Here is a 17,491-nt window from a genome sequence, read left to right on the forward strand (position 1 = left end):
TGTTTATCCGTCAAGTCAACTTTGTCTTTTGTGCTGCGGGCAGCTCGCATTCCGATCATTTTGGATGCTTGGCCATGTGGCTTTCACGTGAAGAGGTAGCGGAATGTTGGATCTCAGATGTTTCGGGCGGCATGATATGATGCTCATGGTTGCTAGGGGCTGGGCTGCTGTTCAAGGTCAGTTGAATACGTTGTTTACGCATGTCTGAAAGTTGATCTATTGTCCAGACTTGACCAGTTCCAAATCGCCAAACTCCGAATTCCAAACTACCCAGCACTACGCTTGATCCATTCTCGACGCTGCTCAGACATCCTCCATCTCTACGTCACCATCAAACTCCATAATCGTCGAAAGAAAACCAGGGTTCATGGTCCTGCTGTACCCTTGACTATCCTGGCTCACAAACCGTCCGCTATTCATATCCACATCATCAGGAGGCTCGGTGACCCTGGCGAGGAGATCAGTTATCCGCTCGGCAGTCCTCAAGGCCCCTTTCACAACATCGGGCCTGTTTTGCTCGTCATTCTCCTGGTTCACAACCCATTCGCTACATGACAGACACGCCCACGCCGTTGGGCCACCCTCCTCAAAGTTGTGGTGGTCGGCCGACACGTTGACTTCGTCGAGTGGCTTGTAGGCAAGGCACCCGGGGCAGACGGGCTTCTTGAAGTATGAGAGCCGCCACTCATGTACCAGCTTGGATTGCTTGAGCATCTCCTCGGCGTAGTACAGTCGGTGGTAGCGGCAGAGCCAACCTCCAAGGACCTTGTCCGCGCAGAAACAGCCAGTACCGGGCTTTGGGTTTCTCCTGAACTCGACCGCATTTTCTGGATCGTCGTCCATGTTATATATGCCCTTGGGCGCGTCGTATTTGGCATATGTACCGTGAACAGTACGAGCCCCAGCATTGTGGAAGTCTAGCACGTTCAGGGCTCTGCTGCTGATGTGTCCGGCGCAGTCATGGCATAGATAGGCGCGCATGCCGATCAGATCCTTCCTTGTGATGGGCCTGTTTCCTTCGCGAAACAAATCGTTTATGCTGGCGACATGGCATTGGTTACAGACGGGGAACTTGTACGGCGACGTGTTGGTGTGGGCACGACTCTGGCAATTTATTCGAAATGAGTTTTCTCTGCTGCAGTAGCCAAAACCACCATCGTTGGGCTCGACGCACCTCTCTATGATCCGCTGTTCGGCTTCCTCGCGAGGAACATCGCGGAGGACGTCACGCAAGGGCACAGGGAGTTTTTGACCTTCTGCCATGTTGAAGACTCGAGGATGAGTCTTTCTGCTGTCTTGATGATGACGGGCGACATGCCAGTGGGACATGTTGAGGTGCTCGAGAGGGTTAAAGACCTTCCAGCGCGAGTTGCTGGACTTGGTCTTGTACCGCACCTTTGTTTTCCCCTTCATGGTGAAGCCTAGAAATGGGTTGAAGGGAGCCTCTTCGACGGCTGTGGCATCTTGGGGCGCGCGGCCTGAGGGTATGGTCTTGCGGCGGGCCATGACCAGACGAGCATTTGCAGGCGCTTCCGGGGGGCTCGAAATGCCTACGGTTGGCTTCATGGACCGTCCGAACGTGTCCTCACCGTAGCGGCGCTGCCGACGCTCAGCCCGAAGTTGACGTTCAGACATTTGACGTTCAGACCGACGTTGAGCCAAGTCGGCGACAACATCCGGCTGAGAACCATACGTGGATTGTTCATTACTGTACGTGTATTGTTTATTTTTGGGTGGCCTTATTGTAGGTGGCTTCCAACCTCGCCGTTCGCAGGCTGGCTGCTTGGGTGGATGGACAGGTTCACCCACAGGTCGTCGATCCCGAGCAGCCGAAGTCGTACGTGATGAATCCGAGTTGAACCACGCATCGAAAGATGCAGTTTGAACTGAAGGGTTCTTTGGAAGCTCATTTTCCAACTGGAAGATGAGGTTGCGGTAACCTTCAAACTCGCAAGGGTTTTGGTAGCCGGGCCACATCTCGTATATCATCTTCTGGAGCTCGCTCTGTTTGATGCTTCCCATGTTCTGCTTGGCGAGGAGTTCACCACCCTGAGCGCCGTGAGGTGGCTTTGCCGGAAGTGGAGGTCGGAAGTTCCTGTGGGCGTCGAGGATCGTCTTGTAGCGCTCGAGGCCGTCGTTTTCAAAGTTGCCTACAGCGTATCTCGGAGTCGAGGGACCGATCCAGTCCTCAGGCCCGGCCCCTTTTTTCACGGAGGTGACGCCGTCAGCTCCGAACCCCATGGCGAGGTAGTACAGAGGACCGAGGTTACCGACCTCGGGCCTGGGAAGAGTGTTTTGCTTCTTGAGCCGCTGATGTTCATCACACTCGGTCTTTTCACCGTTGAGGACGCACGAGTCACAGGGACGTTGACGATCGCAAGCGCGGTCGTTGACACGACAGTTCTTGCAGGCCGCAAAGGGCATGTGCGGACCAAAGCCAACTAGACTGAGGCTGTACAGAGGCCAGTAAGTGCGTTGCCAGTAAGTGCGTTCTGTGCCATAGTCGCTGACGCAACCGACACCGATCTGGCTACAGCGCTCGCAGGCGTGACTAGCGCGAGCAAGATGGACTTGACACTTGACGTTGCTGAGGATGCAGGCGTCGCAGGGTTTTCGCCAGGTCGTAGTCCTGGTGAGGTCGGCCACGTCCCAGATGATGTTGTAACTCTCGTCGATGGACCAGTCTTGGGGAGGCTTGACATCTGGGTGGTCCTGGACAAGGTTGGTCGAGTCGATACATGACATGCCCTCGCGTATGCACCTGGAGCACGCCTTGTCGTCCTCCCACTCGGAGCGGTTTTCCAACCACGAGCACATCTCGAAATCCTTGAGCCTGCCGTCCTCGATGGCGTGAGAGCGGCATCGGTCGCACGCGTGCCGGTACCACGGCTGCACGGGGGGAAGCTTGTTGGGCCGCTTCAGGGGCAGCACCCAGCCGGCGGCGTTGCAGGCGTAGTCGTATCTACAGTTGGAGCACTTGTATCCGAGGATGGTGTCGGCGTCGCAGGTCTTTTCAAACCCAAACTTGACGCATCGCGTGCATTCCGAGTGGTCTGGGTACTCTTCCGGAGCCCCGAGGCCGTACCGCGTGTATTCGTACTCGTCGTCGTCGACGACGCACACATGCGACTTGTTACGCTTCGGGTTCATGAACCGGAAGTCGGCGCAGTGCTGGCACTCGAGGTGGTACACGTCCCTGCCGCTGCCCTGGACTATTTCAATGGTGCACCGCCCATCCTGGGCGTACATGGCCTGGCCTTGTCTGTGGTTGAGGCAAAAGTCGCAAGGCCCTTCGGGGAGATTGCCCAGAGCTGCTGCCAGTGTCACCGTCTTGGCTCGCTTGCTCTGCCGACCTGCCGTGTCGTTGCGCTGCCTCTTTCTGGGTATCATGAGCTGGCCTAGCTCGTTTTGTTGGTTTGGGTCGTCGCTGTGGACTTGTTCCGTTGGGATGGTACCCGGGAACGGGTCCGCATATGTGGAGATTCCGGCACCGAGGTCCTGTCCTACGAGGGTCCCGAAACCGCCGGCCAACGGGTCCGGATACGACAAGCCAGTAAAGTGCTGCTGCAGATCCAGCGGAGTCGGGTCAACCGGGTTGACGTAGCGTGCTGGTCTGGGAAAGTGATCCGTCTGGACGAGTTGCGGTAGGAGCCTCGGCTCTCGAGTCGCCGAGCGGCGGTTCGGGAGTACCTCGCCTTGTTCAATGACATCAGGCCCGTTGTTTCTGAAGGGGAACATGATGAGGGGAGGCTCAAGACCCGGGCGGGAGCGAGTTGAGATGGCAGTGGGTTTGTAGAACGACTTTGGACGTGGTGGGTATGTACACTGGTTTCAAAGAAGAGATGAGGAATAGAACAAGAGTCAAGGAATGCACTTTGGGAATACAATGATGATTGAATTTTGTTACATTTCGTTGCAAATCTCGAGAGATGCGCGACAGACTTGATTTTAATCCTGCCATCCCCAAGAGTTTCTTTGTCCCTTCTATGGAAACCCCCTAACCAACAGGAACCCTCTTTGTCTCGTCGAGTCCACCCCCCACCATGTATGTCCCTTTCCTTATTTAACCGTCTGTTTCTTTCAACTCGAGAAAAAGTGGCTGGCCTCGAGAAATCGACTATGCCGCATACGAAGGCGACTCCTCCTGTTGAACACAAAGAACCCTGGCATCCCTGAATAGCAGCCAGGTGCACAATCCAACCCATGTAGTTTGCTACCTCTTGACTTGAATGGCTCGACGCTCGAAGCTTTGGTCATCTTTGCCCTACCCAGGCCATTGTGGTGGTCAACCCTTGGCCCATCACCAACCCGTGGCAGCTTCATTATAACTCTTCTTTGTTCAACTTTTTTTTTAATCCTTCTCGCTTTTACATCTACACATACTCTCCACATCTTGTCTTGCCTTTTACCCTCTCATTGTTCAGGTAATCAGTCGTCATCATCCCCATCCATTGGCACCTCCTTATCGTCGTCAATGCCCGAGTCTCTTCGAGCCTAATATCGTATCGCTATGCCTCCCCATTCCATGAGTTCCTGCCCCATTTTTCCCCGGTAAAAAACGCTCAATTATCTTTGATAATCCCACCATACATACACGTCTAGTTTCTCTCAAGTCGATCCATCTTCTCATAGCCCTTGCCTGATTACCTCTGGTGATATACCATATAGATAGGCGGGCTTCAACCCCCCTCCCAACCCTCCCATGTCCTGCATTTCCTCCATTTTCCCATTACTGCAGTACCCTGTGTGATCAACCCGAGAACTGGAACCGGGTAGCTTCGAGCTGGCCGAGACCGTCGCGGGGTGCCACGTTACGTCGTCTATACGTGTTGGTAAAGTCCTGTAGGACAGCACGCACGTTCCTGATAGCGCTTGGGTCTCCTGACTCGAGCTTCTCCTTGATCTTGATCATCAACCGGTTCGCCTCCTCTGGGGATACAGTACCCTCGGGCAGGAGCTGTATCGTGTGTGATACCCACTGGTGAGTCTCGGCCGGGAGTAGTTCAAACAGAGCCAGCAAGACACCACTACCGTCTGCGAAGCAGTCACGTGGGAACGTGATCATCATACCCGCCATGACCTGCTTCACCAGGTTCTCTCCAAGTGCAAGCAAGAGGTTCCTGACAATAGTCTTGATCTCAGCTGCTGCAGCCTCGGGAATTCCGTCACTGGTAGCCGGGTTATCGCCTCCATAGGAAAGAAGGTCCCTCAGGAAGTGCAGCGTCGAAGACAGGGGGTCACGCTGCTCCAGAGTGAGCGCGTAGATGGATGCCTCAAAAATCGACCTCAACAGGTGAGAGGGGATTAGCTTTTGAGGGTAGTAGAGCAGAGCATCAATCAACAAACGAAAGAAATCATCAATGACATCAGGAAGCTCCTTCGGCTGCAGCTCCGTCATGACCCTTAGGAATGTTGTCGTCTGAGCCTCAAAGAAGGTGTAGATGTTCTCAGTAGTCGCTGGGTCAACGTGCTCTCGTGCCTCGGAAAACTCGCGCAAGATGGCAGAAGTCACCCACAAGAAGCAGCCCTCCCTCGAGTTGTTGAAGCCGCTCGCCAACTTGTTTGCCATGTCAGGAAGCATAGGCGCCATTGCTGTGCGGTAAGAGATGACCATGTTACGCCAACATCTGCAAACGCGCTCGCAGATGGGCGTAAAGTTGAGGAAGTTGTCCAATACAGTCGAGAGAATGGGGAACACCTCCTGCCAGTATTTGACAGCAAGGTTCTCCTGACCTGGGTTGTGAGGCGGCACCACGTTCTGAACAAAGATGGTGATGAGCTGGAGATGATCTGTAAAAGGTTAGCTGGTGCCCATATTCACTTTCATTGGTGACTTACCCGCAAGTGCCAACTTGCCGTCCTCATCAGTGGCATGGTTTGCCTTGTCCATCAGTCGCTGGATCAATGGGTCGCAGTACGTCTTGAGTAGTCGGTAAACCTCCTCCACGGGCTGGACAGCTACCACGTTGGCCACACCCTCCGTGATCTCCTCCTTGCTCGCGTCGGGGAGCTTGTCCAGGATCTGATCGTAGAAAGTCTGCAGCTGAAGCACCTGCCCACTAAGGAGATGCTTGCAGTCGGTGCAGAAATACTTGATGGCGAGAGCAGCTCCACGGATAATCTCCTTGGAATCTGTCTGGAACGAGCTCACGATGTAGTTGAACTGAGGCTCGAGGTACTCGGGGTGCGCTGCCGTCCACTCAGTGTAACGTCCCAGCACCATGATGGTGGCGAACCGAAGCTTCTCGTGGCTGGGGATCTGCACAAGCAGAGGCATGAGCTGGGGCAACACAATGTTCTCATCCTTGTCAACCATACGGCCCAGGGCACGCATAGCAAACAGAGGTGCCTCCAGCTCCTGCCAGTGAGGGACGTTGGTGTCCGTAACCTGACTGGCATACTTGGACATCCATACTTGAATAGCCTGGAGTGCCTTGGTCAGACATTCCGTGACACCCATAACCTCGCAGCAGTCCTTCAACGTGTCACCCATATGGTGACGGAACTCTCTAAACTTTTCCTCCTGCTCACGGTCTCCGTCGAAGAGGTCGTTTTCGTTGCCCGAGTCCGGCTTGGGGTATTCAAGATCCTTCAGCAGAATGTCCACCAACTTAGCGTAGATATCCACGAAATGCAGACGACCCTCGATATAGATGTCCAACACGAGATACAGCTTGAGTTCCAGCCAGAAGTTGAAGGTGTGCTCAATCACGTCTCGCTCCGTGTCTCTTGAGGCGCATTCCAGGATGGCCTCGACCAGGGGTCGGAAATGGGTGGGCTGGCGAGCAATACCCACAACCCAGCTCTCTCCCGCAGTAGCAAACACCTTGGTCAGAGCCTTGAGAGTCTCGGCGTCCTCCTCCTCCGCTGCCTTGGCCACTTGAGGCTTGAGGGAGATGACCCTTGGGAACAGGATCTCAATGACATCCGGGGTCGCATCCACATCGCTAGCCTCTCTAAAGATGGTGCAGAGGCACTCGGAAGCCTCCTGGCTGCACTGGTCGCTCGTAACGCCGGTGAAGATGAGGCCCAAAAGGGGTGACTTGACAATGTTGCCGACGGGAACCTCTCGCAGCCAAGATGTAATACACTCCATCAACTGGGGATTTTGGGCAGCAGCAGCTAGAGAACATGTTAGCTAATGCGCGGGACTGGGACCGCTCGACATACGTGACGATTGAGAATAGTTGATGAGGAGTTGGACAACCTGGTCCGCATTATCTCCCAACAAAGCTTGCGTTCGTGCCGCCAAATCTTCTTCCTAATTCGAACAATTAGACTTGTACTCGGGTTGATGACGACCAGACGATACGATCTCGAAGAGAGCGGGTTCCCGGTCTATGGTTGCGCGATCCACGTACAGACAAGGTGATCTTTCGACCTTCGGTGACTTCTTCAGGGAGGACTCGGAGGAAATCCAGGACGCAGGCATAGCTCTCGGGGCTGTCGCCAAGGGACTGGACCACAGACGCCAGGACGTCGTTCCAGTCCTTCATCTGGATCGCTAGAATGGCCAGGCACACGCACAGCTGGACACGGATGGGTTTGGGCCCGGGGGCGAAGTGCTTCAGGAGAAGGAGGATCTGGCTTCGAAGCCCGGGGAGTTCGCTGGGAGGAACCTGAGTTGAAAGGTCGTATGTGATCTAGGAGCTGTTAGTGATGTTGAGGTGTGGCACTCTGCGAGTCTCCAACCTTTCCACGCAGGGTGATGGCCGCAAAGAGGGTAGCCTCTGGTTCGGCATCGGATTGCAAAATTCCTATTATAGTTGCCCATGAGGCTTTCTAGAATCAAATGTTAGCATGGCAAACAGTGTCCGTATCAAGATATCAAGTCTGTGCGACCCACCGATTTCTGAAATCTCTCCAAGTACTCATGGGCGTGCTTCTTGGCCTCCTGCTCCCCGCTCCTCATGGTCATGACGGCAGCCAGCACATCGGGTGGCGCGAAGGCCTCCTGGGCTCCGTTCGTGGCCATTATGTATTATGCGGCAGTGAAAGAGACGTAAAGGTCGTAACTGAGAGGGTTTGCGTAGCCTGCGCGCGATCGTACGTGGTCGTCGTGGCGCATACAAAGGGGCACCGTAGCTTTGAAGCAGCCGGCGGGAGATTGTGATGGTCGGGGGCGCTGGAGACGGTGATGAAGGGACTGATGACGGCAGCCTCTAGGTCTAGGGGAGCTGGAGAAGGACGATGTGCGGGCCCAAGGGAGTGAGGAAGGCAAAGAGCCAAGGCGCAAGAGGTGATGCGATTCTGGTGACTAGATGTGAAAGTGGGATAGCACTCAGAAGCAAGCAAAATACACAAAGCCCACCTCCCGACTACGGGGGACGACGTTGGTGGAGAGATGCTTGGCGGGGCAATCTGCCTCGGGTTATTCCGTGGTTTTTCCGATTCGCCTCATGAGCCTCAAGGTGAAGGTTGCCTGCCAGGCTGAGGGTGAGTATATGTAGATGCCTGAAGGACGAGATTGTGATTCGATGTCATTTGTTGGGAGCGTAACGGTGCGCCTTGTTGAACTGTATCTAGAGAAGCTTTGGCTGTGCCGTTGCTGTGCTGTCTCGAGCGGATTAATCTCATTTTCAGAGGCGCTCCTCACAAAGCTAATAATACCCATGTTGTTGTTTCAAGATGGAACCTTGCCGAATCAATAGGCAAAGAAATGTCCCTTGAGGCGGCCGTTGCAAAGGCCACATCTTCGAGGCCACACGGCCTGTCACGTGGCATAGATCTTTCACACATCCGGCATTTGTCTAGACCACCTGAGATTCCGAAATCTATTCAAATCTACCTCTACGGATATCATGACACGGCCCCTTTAATCTCGCCATTGCCCAGGATAAGGCCATTGAGTCTACGATCATGGGCATCGGTGGGAACTCTTTGCTCTGATGACGCAGGGACCAGCTGCTCCGTCAGAGCCAGTCCATACAGCAGCAGCGGCCTCTCCTGCACGACGTCCTTTGTCTGGATCTTGGCCAGGTACCGGTTGATAAAGAAGTCGTAGAACCCCTTGCCGTGGCCAAGGCGCCTTATCGATCCTGCGTCGTCAACGTCAAAGGCGACGCCGGGCACGACCATAAAGTCCAAGGTGGCCTGCTCCGAGTGATGGACATCTGGTCCGCCTAGGATGCGCTGCCGCTGGTGCACGGTGGCAGGATCCACGCTCGGGATCCCCCAGCGATCGAGCTTGAGGCTCTCGTAGTCTTGTAGGTTCTCCAGGTGCACCATGTCCATTACCCGAGCCGGGGTGTCTGGTGTCTGGAGAGGTGACCTGTGAAGGTAGGGGACAAAGACCTGCTTGCCAGCGCTGAGTGCGTGCCGGACAATGGCGTCGGTCTGGACTTCGGCCGTGGGCATGGCCAGGTAGATGCTGATGCGGTTTGCATCCTTGTAAGGCTGAAACTCTTTCAGAGCCTCAAATATGCAGCGACCTACATGACGGTTGTTAGGTGACAGACGCTACGGGTGCAGGCATGACAATGATGGTGATGGCTGTCATACTCTGGGTAGTAATGGAATCCTGGGTGACGGCCGTGAGCTTCTGTTTCATGAGACTCCTCAACTGCTGCTTGGCAGAAGACAGGGGTGACGCCATAGCGAGGCTGACACAGGGGACCGGAGAGGCTGAGGGCTGGAGGCTGAGAGGGTGGATTGATACAGATTCCTGTTGGTGAGAGGGAATCTTGGTTATAGTTCATGGAGGAGCACGCTAAGCTTGAGGATGCCGGCATGACCCGACGGCGACCGGCTTCGTTGGCGGGGTACATGGCCGGCGATGTGAGCCGTGTACTCGGTGCCTCGGACTTGGTACCGAAGTCGATGAACTTTTCTCCCTGAATCAATAACAATAGGTACATACAATGCGTAACTGCTCACATGTCATACTCGTGCTGGGGAATTTTTCCCTGATGGTATATCGACAGGCATGTTCCTGGTGCCGATGCCGTCACATGACCGGTGTGTAGAGGAGTCTAACGTCTAAGAACCAGAAGAAGCTTGCCCACACTTTGAAACAATAGCATCACTCACCATATCTCATGGTATGTCCTCTTCATTCGTAATTGTGGCATCTAGGTAGCACGTGAGTAAAATCCCCCGCTTAGTCTCTGAACCCTTGGAGCGTGATCTCCCTTCAAGGCCCGCTTCGAGTGGTATGAGGCTGTCACTCTGTTTCGGTGTCGGGCCTCAATACCTCACTCACCATCTGAATCATTTGAGACATGGGTAAGTCTCGATTGTCTCGGGGGGTTTGAATAGTAAAAATTCGCCGAGAGGGATGCTCTGTTTCGCCGATCTATAAATATGCGAGGAGAATTGCTGGACTTGAGCTGGCGTTATCGCATTCTCAGGGTCGAGAGCTATTGCTTGGCTAAGGTTCAACCAAGGCGAGCTAATCTAGCTTCAAATGGATTCTAGAAAGTTGGAAAGAAACAACTCATCCAAGATTTGGTTTACCTGGAAAGACAGCGCCCCGTAATGCTTCATAGGGCCTTGGTTAATACAGTATCTGAAGCCTTGATCCTGGCAATAATAGCTCTGGTCCAACTGCCGACTGCTGGCCAACTGTTCTGATCAGCGCACATGAGCGCGATGAGCGTTCCAAGATCCATCTTGATCTCCAAGAATTTATGCGGATAGCCCCGAACTAGCGCGTCATCGGGGTCACGCAGTCGGTGCTGCTGCGGAGCGGGCGTCGGCGGTGAGGCCCGAAGTAAACTTGTAGTTATTGGATTTCAAAGCAGGCCCCGATTTCGCCTCGAGTTTTGTCGACAACGGCGGGTGTTTAGAAAAAGAATTCGAGCGAATTATTGAAAAAAATCCAAAACGTGTTAGCATGTCTTTGTCTCGCAACTGGGTCACGACATGACCTTGTGAGGACCATGTCCACGGTGATGGTAACCCCCACGCTTCATTCGGCAAGGTTCGTCACCAACGACTGACGATCATACATGCGACGGACAACATCCATGGTACATTTCCCGGTAACGGCATAGCAAATGCAGAACACGGCGCTATTAAACCGGTGAGCTGTTGGCCCCGTTTCTGAACACGCAAAAAGAACCGGCTGCCTTGTTTGCGACATCAATGGCACGGAGTGAGTACCTCTCTAGTAAGACCCTCTTTGTCCAATATCACCAAGTCCCTGCAATAACTAAGCCAGCCACTTCACAGTTAGTCAGGCCCTTTTGGAAAAGCGATGTTGCTCTGCAATATCCCGTTGATTTCTCGGCCGGCAAACTTGACATGGATGAGGCGGAACAAATACAAACCGCAGACCACCCACGTCAAGCAGGCCACTTTCCACTATTCCTGTCAGAGTGGTGGGACTGGAAAGCCAAGAAGCTTTGAAGAATCCATCCGTACGTCAATATCCTTCGACAGCCGGGCAGCTGCAAGAAAGAGCACCACGTATCGGTTGAATTCTGCTCCGCTCAGAGAAAGCTGCTCCGTGAGCCCGGTCTAGCCCCCGCAGAACGCCCTGTCTCGCCCTGCCCTTGTCGTGGCAGGTTCACAAGTTCCAGGTCCGAGCTGAAAGTGAGCCCCCGAGACAGGCGCAGGAGATGCCGGCCATTTGCAATGCGAGGCACGCTATTGCTCAGTTGCAGATGTGACAGAACACCATGTCTCAGGCGGCCATGCGAAGCATATCCCCGTCCGGCGGGTGCTGACAGGGGGGGATCCCGTGGCTGCTGTATGGAATTGGATCTCCAATTTGAAAATTTGACGATTGAACATGGATTGATGCAGCGTGGGATGCGTCTGGCCACGGGGGCGTGATGTGCGAGAGCCGAATTCCGTCGATGGGTTTGCATTCGTGCAACTTGCAAGCAAGTGCACCTATGCGAGGTCGAGGTAACAATCAGAAAGCTTCTCTCGACTTGAAAGCCAAAGAGGGGCACAGCTTGGTAGCTTGAAGATCAGGGACTGCTGTGCAACATTTCAAAGACCAGGAACGGAAACAAGAGGGCCCCTGGATCTTTGCGACTAGACGCGGAAGAGAAACCCATGACCGAAAGCAGACATGGACGGGCTACAGCAGGGGTGGCAGTCCTCTGGCTTGGCCTGCCAGGGATTGAGGCGCGCCGTGGACATGTCGATGGCGTCCTCATGGGAGGGGTTATCTAATCAGATCCATCAGCGGACGGGGGGGGGAGCTCCTGCGTCTGAGCGTCACGGCATCACCCACACAGGCAGGGGTTTCTTTGGCCCGCCCGCTATTACCGGCCGTGGTGGTTGATGTGCTCAGTGCGTCCGAGATGGACATGGATTGACTAAGATGAGGATGGGGAGCCTGCATCTGGGGTGGGATATGTAGGTACCTAGAGCTCCGGCAGGCTCCATCGCGAGCTTTGAGCACTCGGCAACAGTATCCATTACCTCAGATCATCGACAGCATTCAAACGATCAAGGCGAGACGGTGCTTTTTCCAATCCTGGTTCACTCGCGTCGTCAACTTGGCCATCATCAACATCCTGACTGGTTAAGGCGGCGCAGCATAACCAGGCTTCTCCCGTAGTGTACAAACATGATGCAAATCAGCACGACCCTATGTCAGCTTCAGGGGAAATTGCTCTATTGGCAAGAAAGCAATTGCTAGGCCAGGCCTCCCGTCCGTCCATCAATCTCAGGGGTGCTCCCCGACGGAATGGTGCTTGGCGTCCGCAGCCTCCCGCGGGCTAAGCAGCTAGAGGAGCGATTCGCGATCACGGATGCTTTGGAGTCTATGATTGGCGGTTGAGGGAGCGGGCTGCGCCCATTCCGTGGCTCATCATTCCTATTCCTGGATTTGTATCCCTCGTCGTCACTCTTTAAGCGTCCCTGACAAGTCATTCCATGAATTGACTGAGTCGAGGCGCCTTCAGGACCTTTTCAACACCCCTGTGGCTGTTGTAATGAGTCCTCCCTTGTCTTGACCCTTGTCTCTCGCCTGGCAATCTCTTGGTTGTCTCACAGTTGCACAACATGCACATGGCAGACCTCTCGGAGCTTTGCTTGGGTCGCAGAGAGGACACCCTCTTTGTCCCTGCGACGTGTTTCTCGATCCCTCCTCCTTCAGGATCGAGATAGATCTATCCATCTCTATCCCACCACCCTCTACACCCAACTGACTCGACATCGCATCGACCATGTGGTGCTTAGCCAGCCATCAGCTACGACGGACGCCGTGAGACTGGCATTCCCAAAACAGGCGCGGCCAATGGTCGTGTGGACATTGCCTCCGTCATCCCGTCACCGACTCTCCGCCTAATCCCGGTCACCACCCACTCAGCGCGCCTCGGCTCCCCACGCGTGCCAGACAGGGCTACCGGATCAGGGCTTATTCAATCAATAACCACTGTAGAACTAACTAGTTACCGGCCGAACAGCATATTGCCGCTGCTCGATTCGCTCCCGCCCGCCACAGCCTTGCTTTTGCCTGTTTGCCTGGTTCAGGACGTCTTGGCTCAGGTGGAACTCGACAAGGACCCCTCCATCCACTCCATCCCATCCCACGCAGGGCAGCAGCGCGCAACACCAGCTACGGCATTGGATCTTCAATCACTGGCTCTCTATTCGTAGAAGCTACCGCAGGCTACCGGCTGGCTTCGATCACGCTCCAGACGTCGACAAGCGCTAGCCTCGTGTCGTGTCGTTGGGTCACTGTGCGTACCCCCTGAGGCCTCTCTCCGTCCCCAATAGCTCCCAATCGCATGCGCCATCGCATTCTATTCTCGCCGCCACGAGGAGCATCCCATCCCCATCCATCCCATCCCACGAACACTCCCACTCCCGCCCCGCCATGCCCCGACACACCACCTCCTCCCGTAGCAGGAGCACCAACAGCCGCCAGTCCTCCTCGTCGTCTTCCTCGGCCCAGGTTAGCCAGGCCAGGGCTGATGACTCCCATCTGCAGCAGGACGTCGCCCTCCAGCCCCTAACCTCCACGTCCTCCTCCACTGCCCGGCCCACTGTCTCACCCTCGCACGCCTGGGGGGCACCCTACCCGCCTGATCCGTCTCTCGATCAAGGTCAAGGCCATGTATTGCCGCCGTACCAGGCTCCGGCCGTTGGCGATTCACAGACACTATTAACTACCGCCGCCGCCGCCGCCGCCCCGGCCGTTGCTCCTTCCCCCGTCCTCGTCCGCGACCAACATGCCGGCCAGCCCTTGCCCGTTTCACAACTTGAACCTCCTGTCGCCGCCGTAACTCCTGCCATTGAGCTTCAGCCTTTCGTTGCTGTTACTGCTGCCGCCGCCGACGACGACCCAGATCAAGAAGCCCTAGATGCCTCTGACCTTGGCTTCCTTGCTCCTCAAACAACCGAGGGCACGTTAGATATGGCTTCCAAGAAGACGCCCTTCCTACGCTCGGCCGCCACCAGGCCCGACGCTGCTCCTTACGGGTCCGTCTCGCTAACACCCAGTCGCAACAATTCGCCAGCTGGTAGTGATCGCTGGGATCCTGACGCCCACCAGCTTCGACATGTCCCCGACACCATGCGAAGCGAAACCTCTCGTACTTCTCGAACCTCTCGCCGTTCCACCCTTACCAAGCAGTCCTCGTCGAGGTTGTCGGAAGAGATAGATTCTGCTGTTCTTGTGTCTGGCCTCGAGGGCCGTCTGGGCGTGGCCGAGCCTGCGCCTGCTGGTGTTCTAGAAGAAAGTATGAAGGACGACTATTCTGAAGACGGTGCCTTGCTCGACGACGCTTCCTCGACTGCCTCAGAAAGCGAATACCAGGAAAACTCGCCCCATGAAGCTGTTCGCGCCTCAGTTCCTCCCACCGACAACACTGCCCTCTCCATCAACACGCCGCGCATGTGGTGTCTCTCTGTCCTCTTTTCTATTCTCGGTTCCTCTACCAATCTCTTCTTCTCATTAAGATACCCCAGTGTTGCTATTACTCCAGTTATTGCTTTGCTTCTTGTCCACCCCCTCGGACATCTTTGGGATTTCCTATTAAAGCGCCCTTACGACCCTGAAGAAGAGTTTGTCGATGGCGTCCGGACGACGTCTATTTCAGAGGATGGTCATATCCATCATAAGACGAAAATGATTACATCCTGGCGACGATGGCTCGCTCAGGGGCGATGGAACGAAAAGGAGCATACTTGTGTGTACGTCAGCAGCAACGTCGCCTTTGGTTTCGCCTTTGCGACAGATGTCATTGTCGAGCAGACTCAGTTCTACAACCAGGAGGCTCCAATTGTTTACCAGCTGCTCCTCACCATCTCGACCCAGATCCTTGGATATGGATTTGCTGGTTTGACGCGCCGCTTCCTCGTTCGACCGAGCGGTATGATCTGGCCTGGCACCCTCATGTCGGCTGCCATGTTTTCGACGCTCCACAAACAGGAGAATAAGCCTGCTGGAGGCTGGACCATCAGCAGGTGGAAGTTCTTCTACATTGTTTGGACAGTTTCGTTCCTGTTCTACTTCCTCCCTGGCCTGCTGATGCCAGCTCTGAGCTACTTCAACGTCATTACATGGTTTGCTCCCAAGAACGTTGTCATTGCCAACCTCTTTGGCGTTTCGTCAGGTCTTGGATTGTTCCCCTTGACTTTTGACTGGGCCCAGGTCACCTATGTCGGCTCTCCCCTGCTGGTCCCATTCTGGGCTGCCATGAACGTCATTGGAGGTTTGACTATTGTCATGTGGATTATTGCTCCAATCCTCTACTACGCCAACGTCCTGTACTCGTCTTATATGCCAATCCTATCCGCTGCCGTGTTTGACAACACAGGAAAGGTGTACGATGTGAGCAAGATCCTCACCCCGGACTTCCTCTTCAATCGAGAGGCGTATCAGAACTACAGCCGCGTCTTCCTTCCCATCACCTACGTGCTCAGCTACGGCGTTCAGTTTGCGGGTCTGGCTGCTCTCCTGACACACACGGCATGCTGGCACGGTGCGGATATCTGGAGATCTTGGAAGAAGGCGTTGGAAGAGGCTCGCGAGGAGGGAAAGCCAGCATACCAACCAGTGGCGGACTCACCAGGGGCGCCCCCGTCTCGACAGTCAACCGACGATGAGTATGGGCGAATGTCTTCGTCTACGTCCCACGTTGATGGCCTCATCAGCCGTGAGGATATCCACAGCAAGCTTATGAAGAAGTACAAAGATGCGCCATTGAGCTGGTACTTGATAACATTCCTATCCATGACTGCTATTGGCATTTTCGTGGTCGAATAGTAAGTTGCCCCCTGGATTCACGTGTAGTAACCAGCTAACACTCTCAGTTATCCTGTCCATCTCCCATGGTATGGACTTCTCCTCGCACTCGCAATTGGAGCCATCTTCTTCATCCCCAACGGTATCATCATGGCTGTCACGAACCAGCACAGCAGCATCTACCTCATATGCCAGCTCATCTGTGGTGTCGTCTTCCCTGGCCGACCCATCGCAAACATGGTATTCGTCACGTATGGCTACATCTCATCAGCCCAGGGTATCAAGTTTGCGTCTGATCTCAAGCTGGGCCACTACATGAAGATCCCGCCCCGTATTCTCTTCTCCGTCCAGCTCGTGGCGACGCTCGTTTCCTCCCTAACGCAGATTGGCGTTCTCAACTGGATGTTTACCAATATCAAGGGCATCTGTACCTCGGAGGCTATCAATGGTTTCACCTGCCCCATTGCTAGAGTTCACTTCAACGGCTCTATTCTCTGGGGCGTTGTTGGTCCCAACGAGTTCTTTGGCCCCAAGGCCATCTACCGCGCTTTGGTCTGGTTCTTCCCTCTCGGCGCCCTCCTCCCTATTCCCCTCTGGCTCTACAGCCGACACAAGCGCCAGAGCATCCTCCGCAAGGTCAACCTCCCCGTCATCTTTGGTGCCATGTCTTGGATTCCTCCCGCGACGGGTCTCAACTTTTCCGTCTGGGTACTCGTTTGCTACGTCTTCAACTACGTCATCAAGAACCGTCATAACGCCTGGTGGAGCAAGTACACCATGACTCTCAGCGCCGCTCTCGACTCTGGCCTTGCCTTTGGCATCGTCGTTGTCTTTTTCGGCTTCATCTACCCCGGCATCACCAAGAACCTCAAGTGGTGGGGCACCGAGGTGTACAAGCAGGGATGCGACTGGCAGGCTTGCTCGTATAATACTGTGCCGGAGGGCGAGCACTTTGGACCTGCTACGTGGTGATTTCTCAATGATTGGTTTTACGGTGTTTGGTTTGGGTTTTGTTACTCGGGAGACTACGGTCTGGACTGCATATAGAATCAGTTGAATACTCGGAACGTTTGCGACTTGAAATAGACTTTGCATGGTTATGAGCATGAACAGGGTATGGTTATTGGTTGGTTGTATGGCGATGCATAGGAAAGCACATCTTGCAAAAATGCGAGTGCCAACACAAGCTTAAAATTATAGCTGGTTTGATCAAGTTAGTTGATATCACATCACGTCCAAGACAAGATGATCTTGTTTACTCGATTCTCCGTCTATCAATTGTCCATGTTCCTCCCCTTCTTGGTTGTTGCGCTTGTACTTGTACTTGTACCGCAGACT

At 54.5% G+C, this 17,491-nt stretch overlaps 4 protein-coding genes across 4 annotated transcripts; 1 reads left to right on the top strand and 3 right to left on the bottom strand.

Moving 5' to 3' along the window:
- Positions 1-303: 303 nt before the first annotated feature.
- NECHADRAFT_76468 (uncharacterized protein) lies at positions 304-3,738 on the bottom strand (the record flags this gene model as incomplete). Its single annotated transcript, XM_003046562.1, has 1 exon — positions 304-3,738. One exon carries the CDS (start codon positions 3,736-3,738, stop codon positions 304-306), a length of 3,435 nt encoding a protein of 1,144 aa, XP_003046608.1.
- A 1,012-nt stretch (positions 3,739-4,750) lies between these two features.
- On the bottom strand, positions 4,751-7,975 carry NECHADRAFT_33256 (uncharacterized protein; the record flags this gene model as incomplete). Its single annotated transcript, XM_003046563.1, has 6 exons — positions 4,751-5,790; positions 5,839-7,122; positions 7,171-7,261; positions 7,362-7,643; positions 7,693-7,778; positions 7,843-7,975. 6 exons carry the CDS (start codon positions 7,973-7,975, stop codon positions 4,751-4,753), a joined length of 2,916 nt encoding a protein of 971 aa, XP_003046609.1.
- An 824-nt stretch (positions 7,976-8,799) lies between these two features.
- On the bottom strand, positions 8,800-9,595 carry NECHADRAFT_33521 (uncharacterized protein; the record flags this gene model as incomplete). Its single annotated transcript, XM_003046564.1, has 2 exons — positions 8,800-9,431; positions 9,502-9,595. The coding sequence occupies 2 exons, from the start codon at positions 9,593-9,595 to the stop codon at positions 8,800-8,802; spliced, it is 726 nt and encodes a 241-aa protein (XP_003046610.1).
- A 4,203-nt stretch (positions 9,596-13,798) lies between these two features.
- On the top strand, positions 13,799-17,415 carry NECHADRAFT_58234 (uncharacterized protein). The gene is made up of 3 exons (XM_003045989.1): positions 13,799-14,155; positions 14,210-16,173; positions 16,222-17,415. Exons 2-3 carry the CDS (start codon positions 14,321-14,323, stop codon positions 17,123-17,125), a joined length of 2,757 nt encoding a protein of 918 aa, XP_003046035.1. The 5' UTR covers positions 13,799-14,155; positions 14,210-14,320; the 3' UTR covers positions 17,126-17,415.
- Positions 17,416-17,491: the final 76 nt, after the last annotated feature.

The sequence above is a fragment of the Fusarium vanettenii genome, assembly GCF_000151355.1.
Source record: "Fusarium vanettenii 77-13-4 chromosome 2 genomic scaffold NECHAsca_18_chr2_1_0, whole genome shotgun sequence".
Classification (NCBI taxonomy): domain Eukaryota; kingdom Fungi; phylum Ascomycota; class Sordariomycetes; order Hypocreales; family Nectriaceae; genus Fusarium; species Fusarium vanettenii.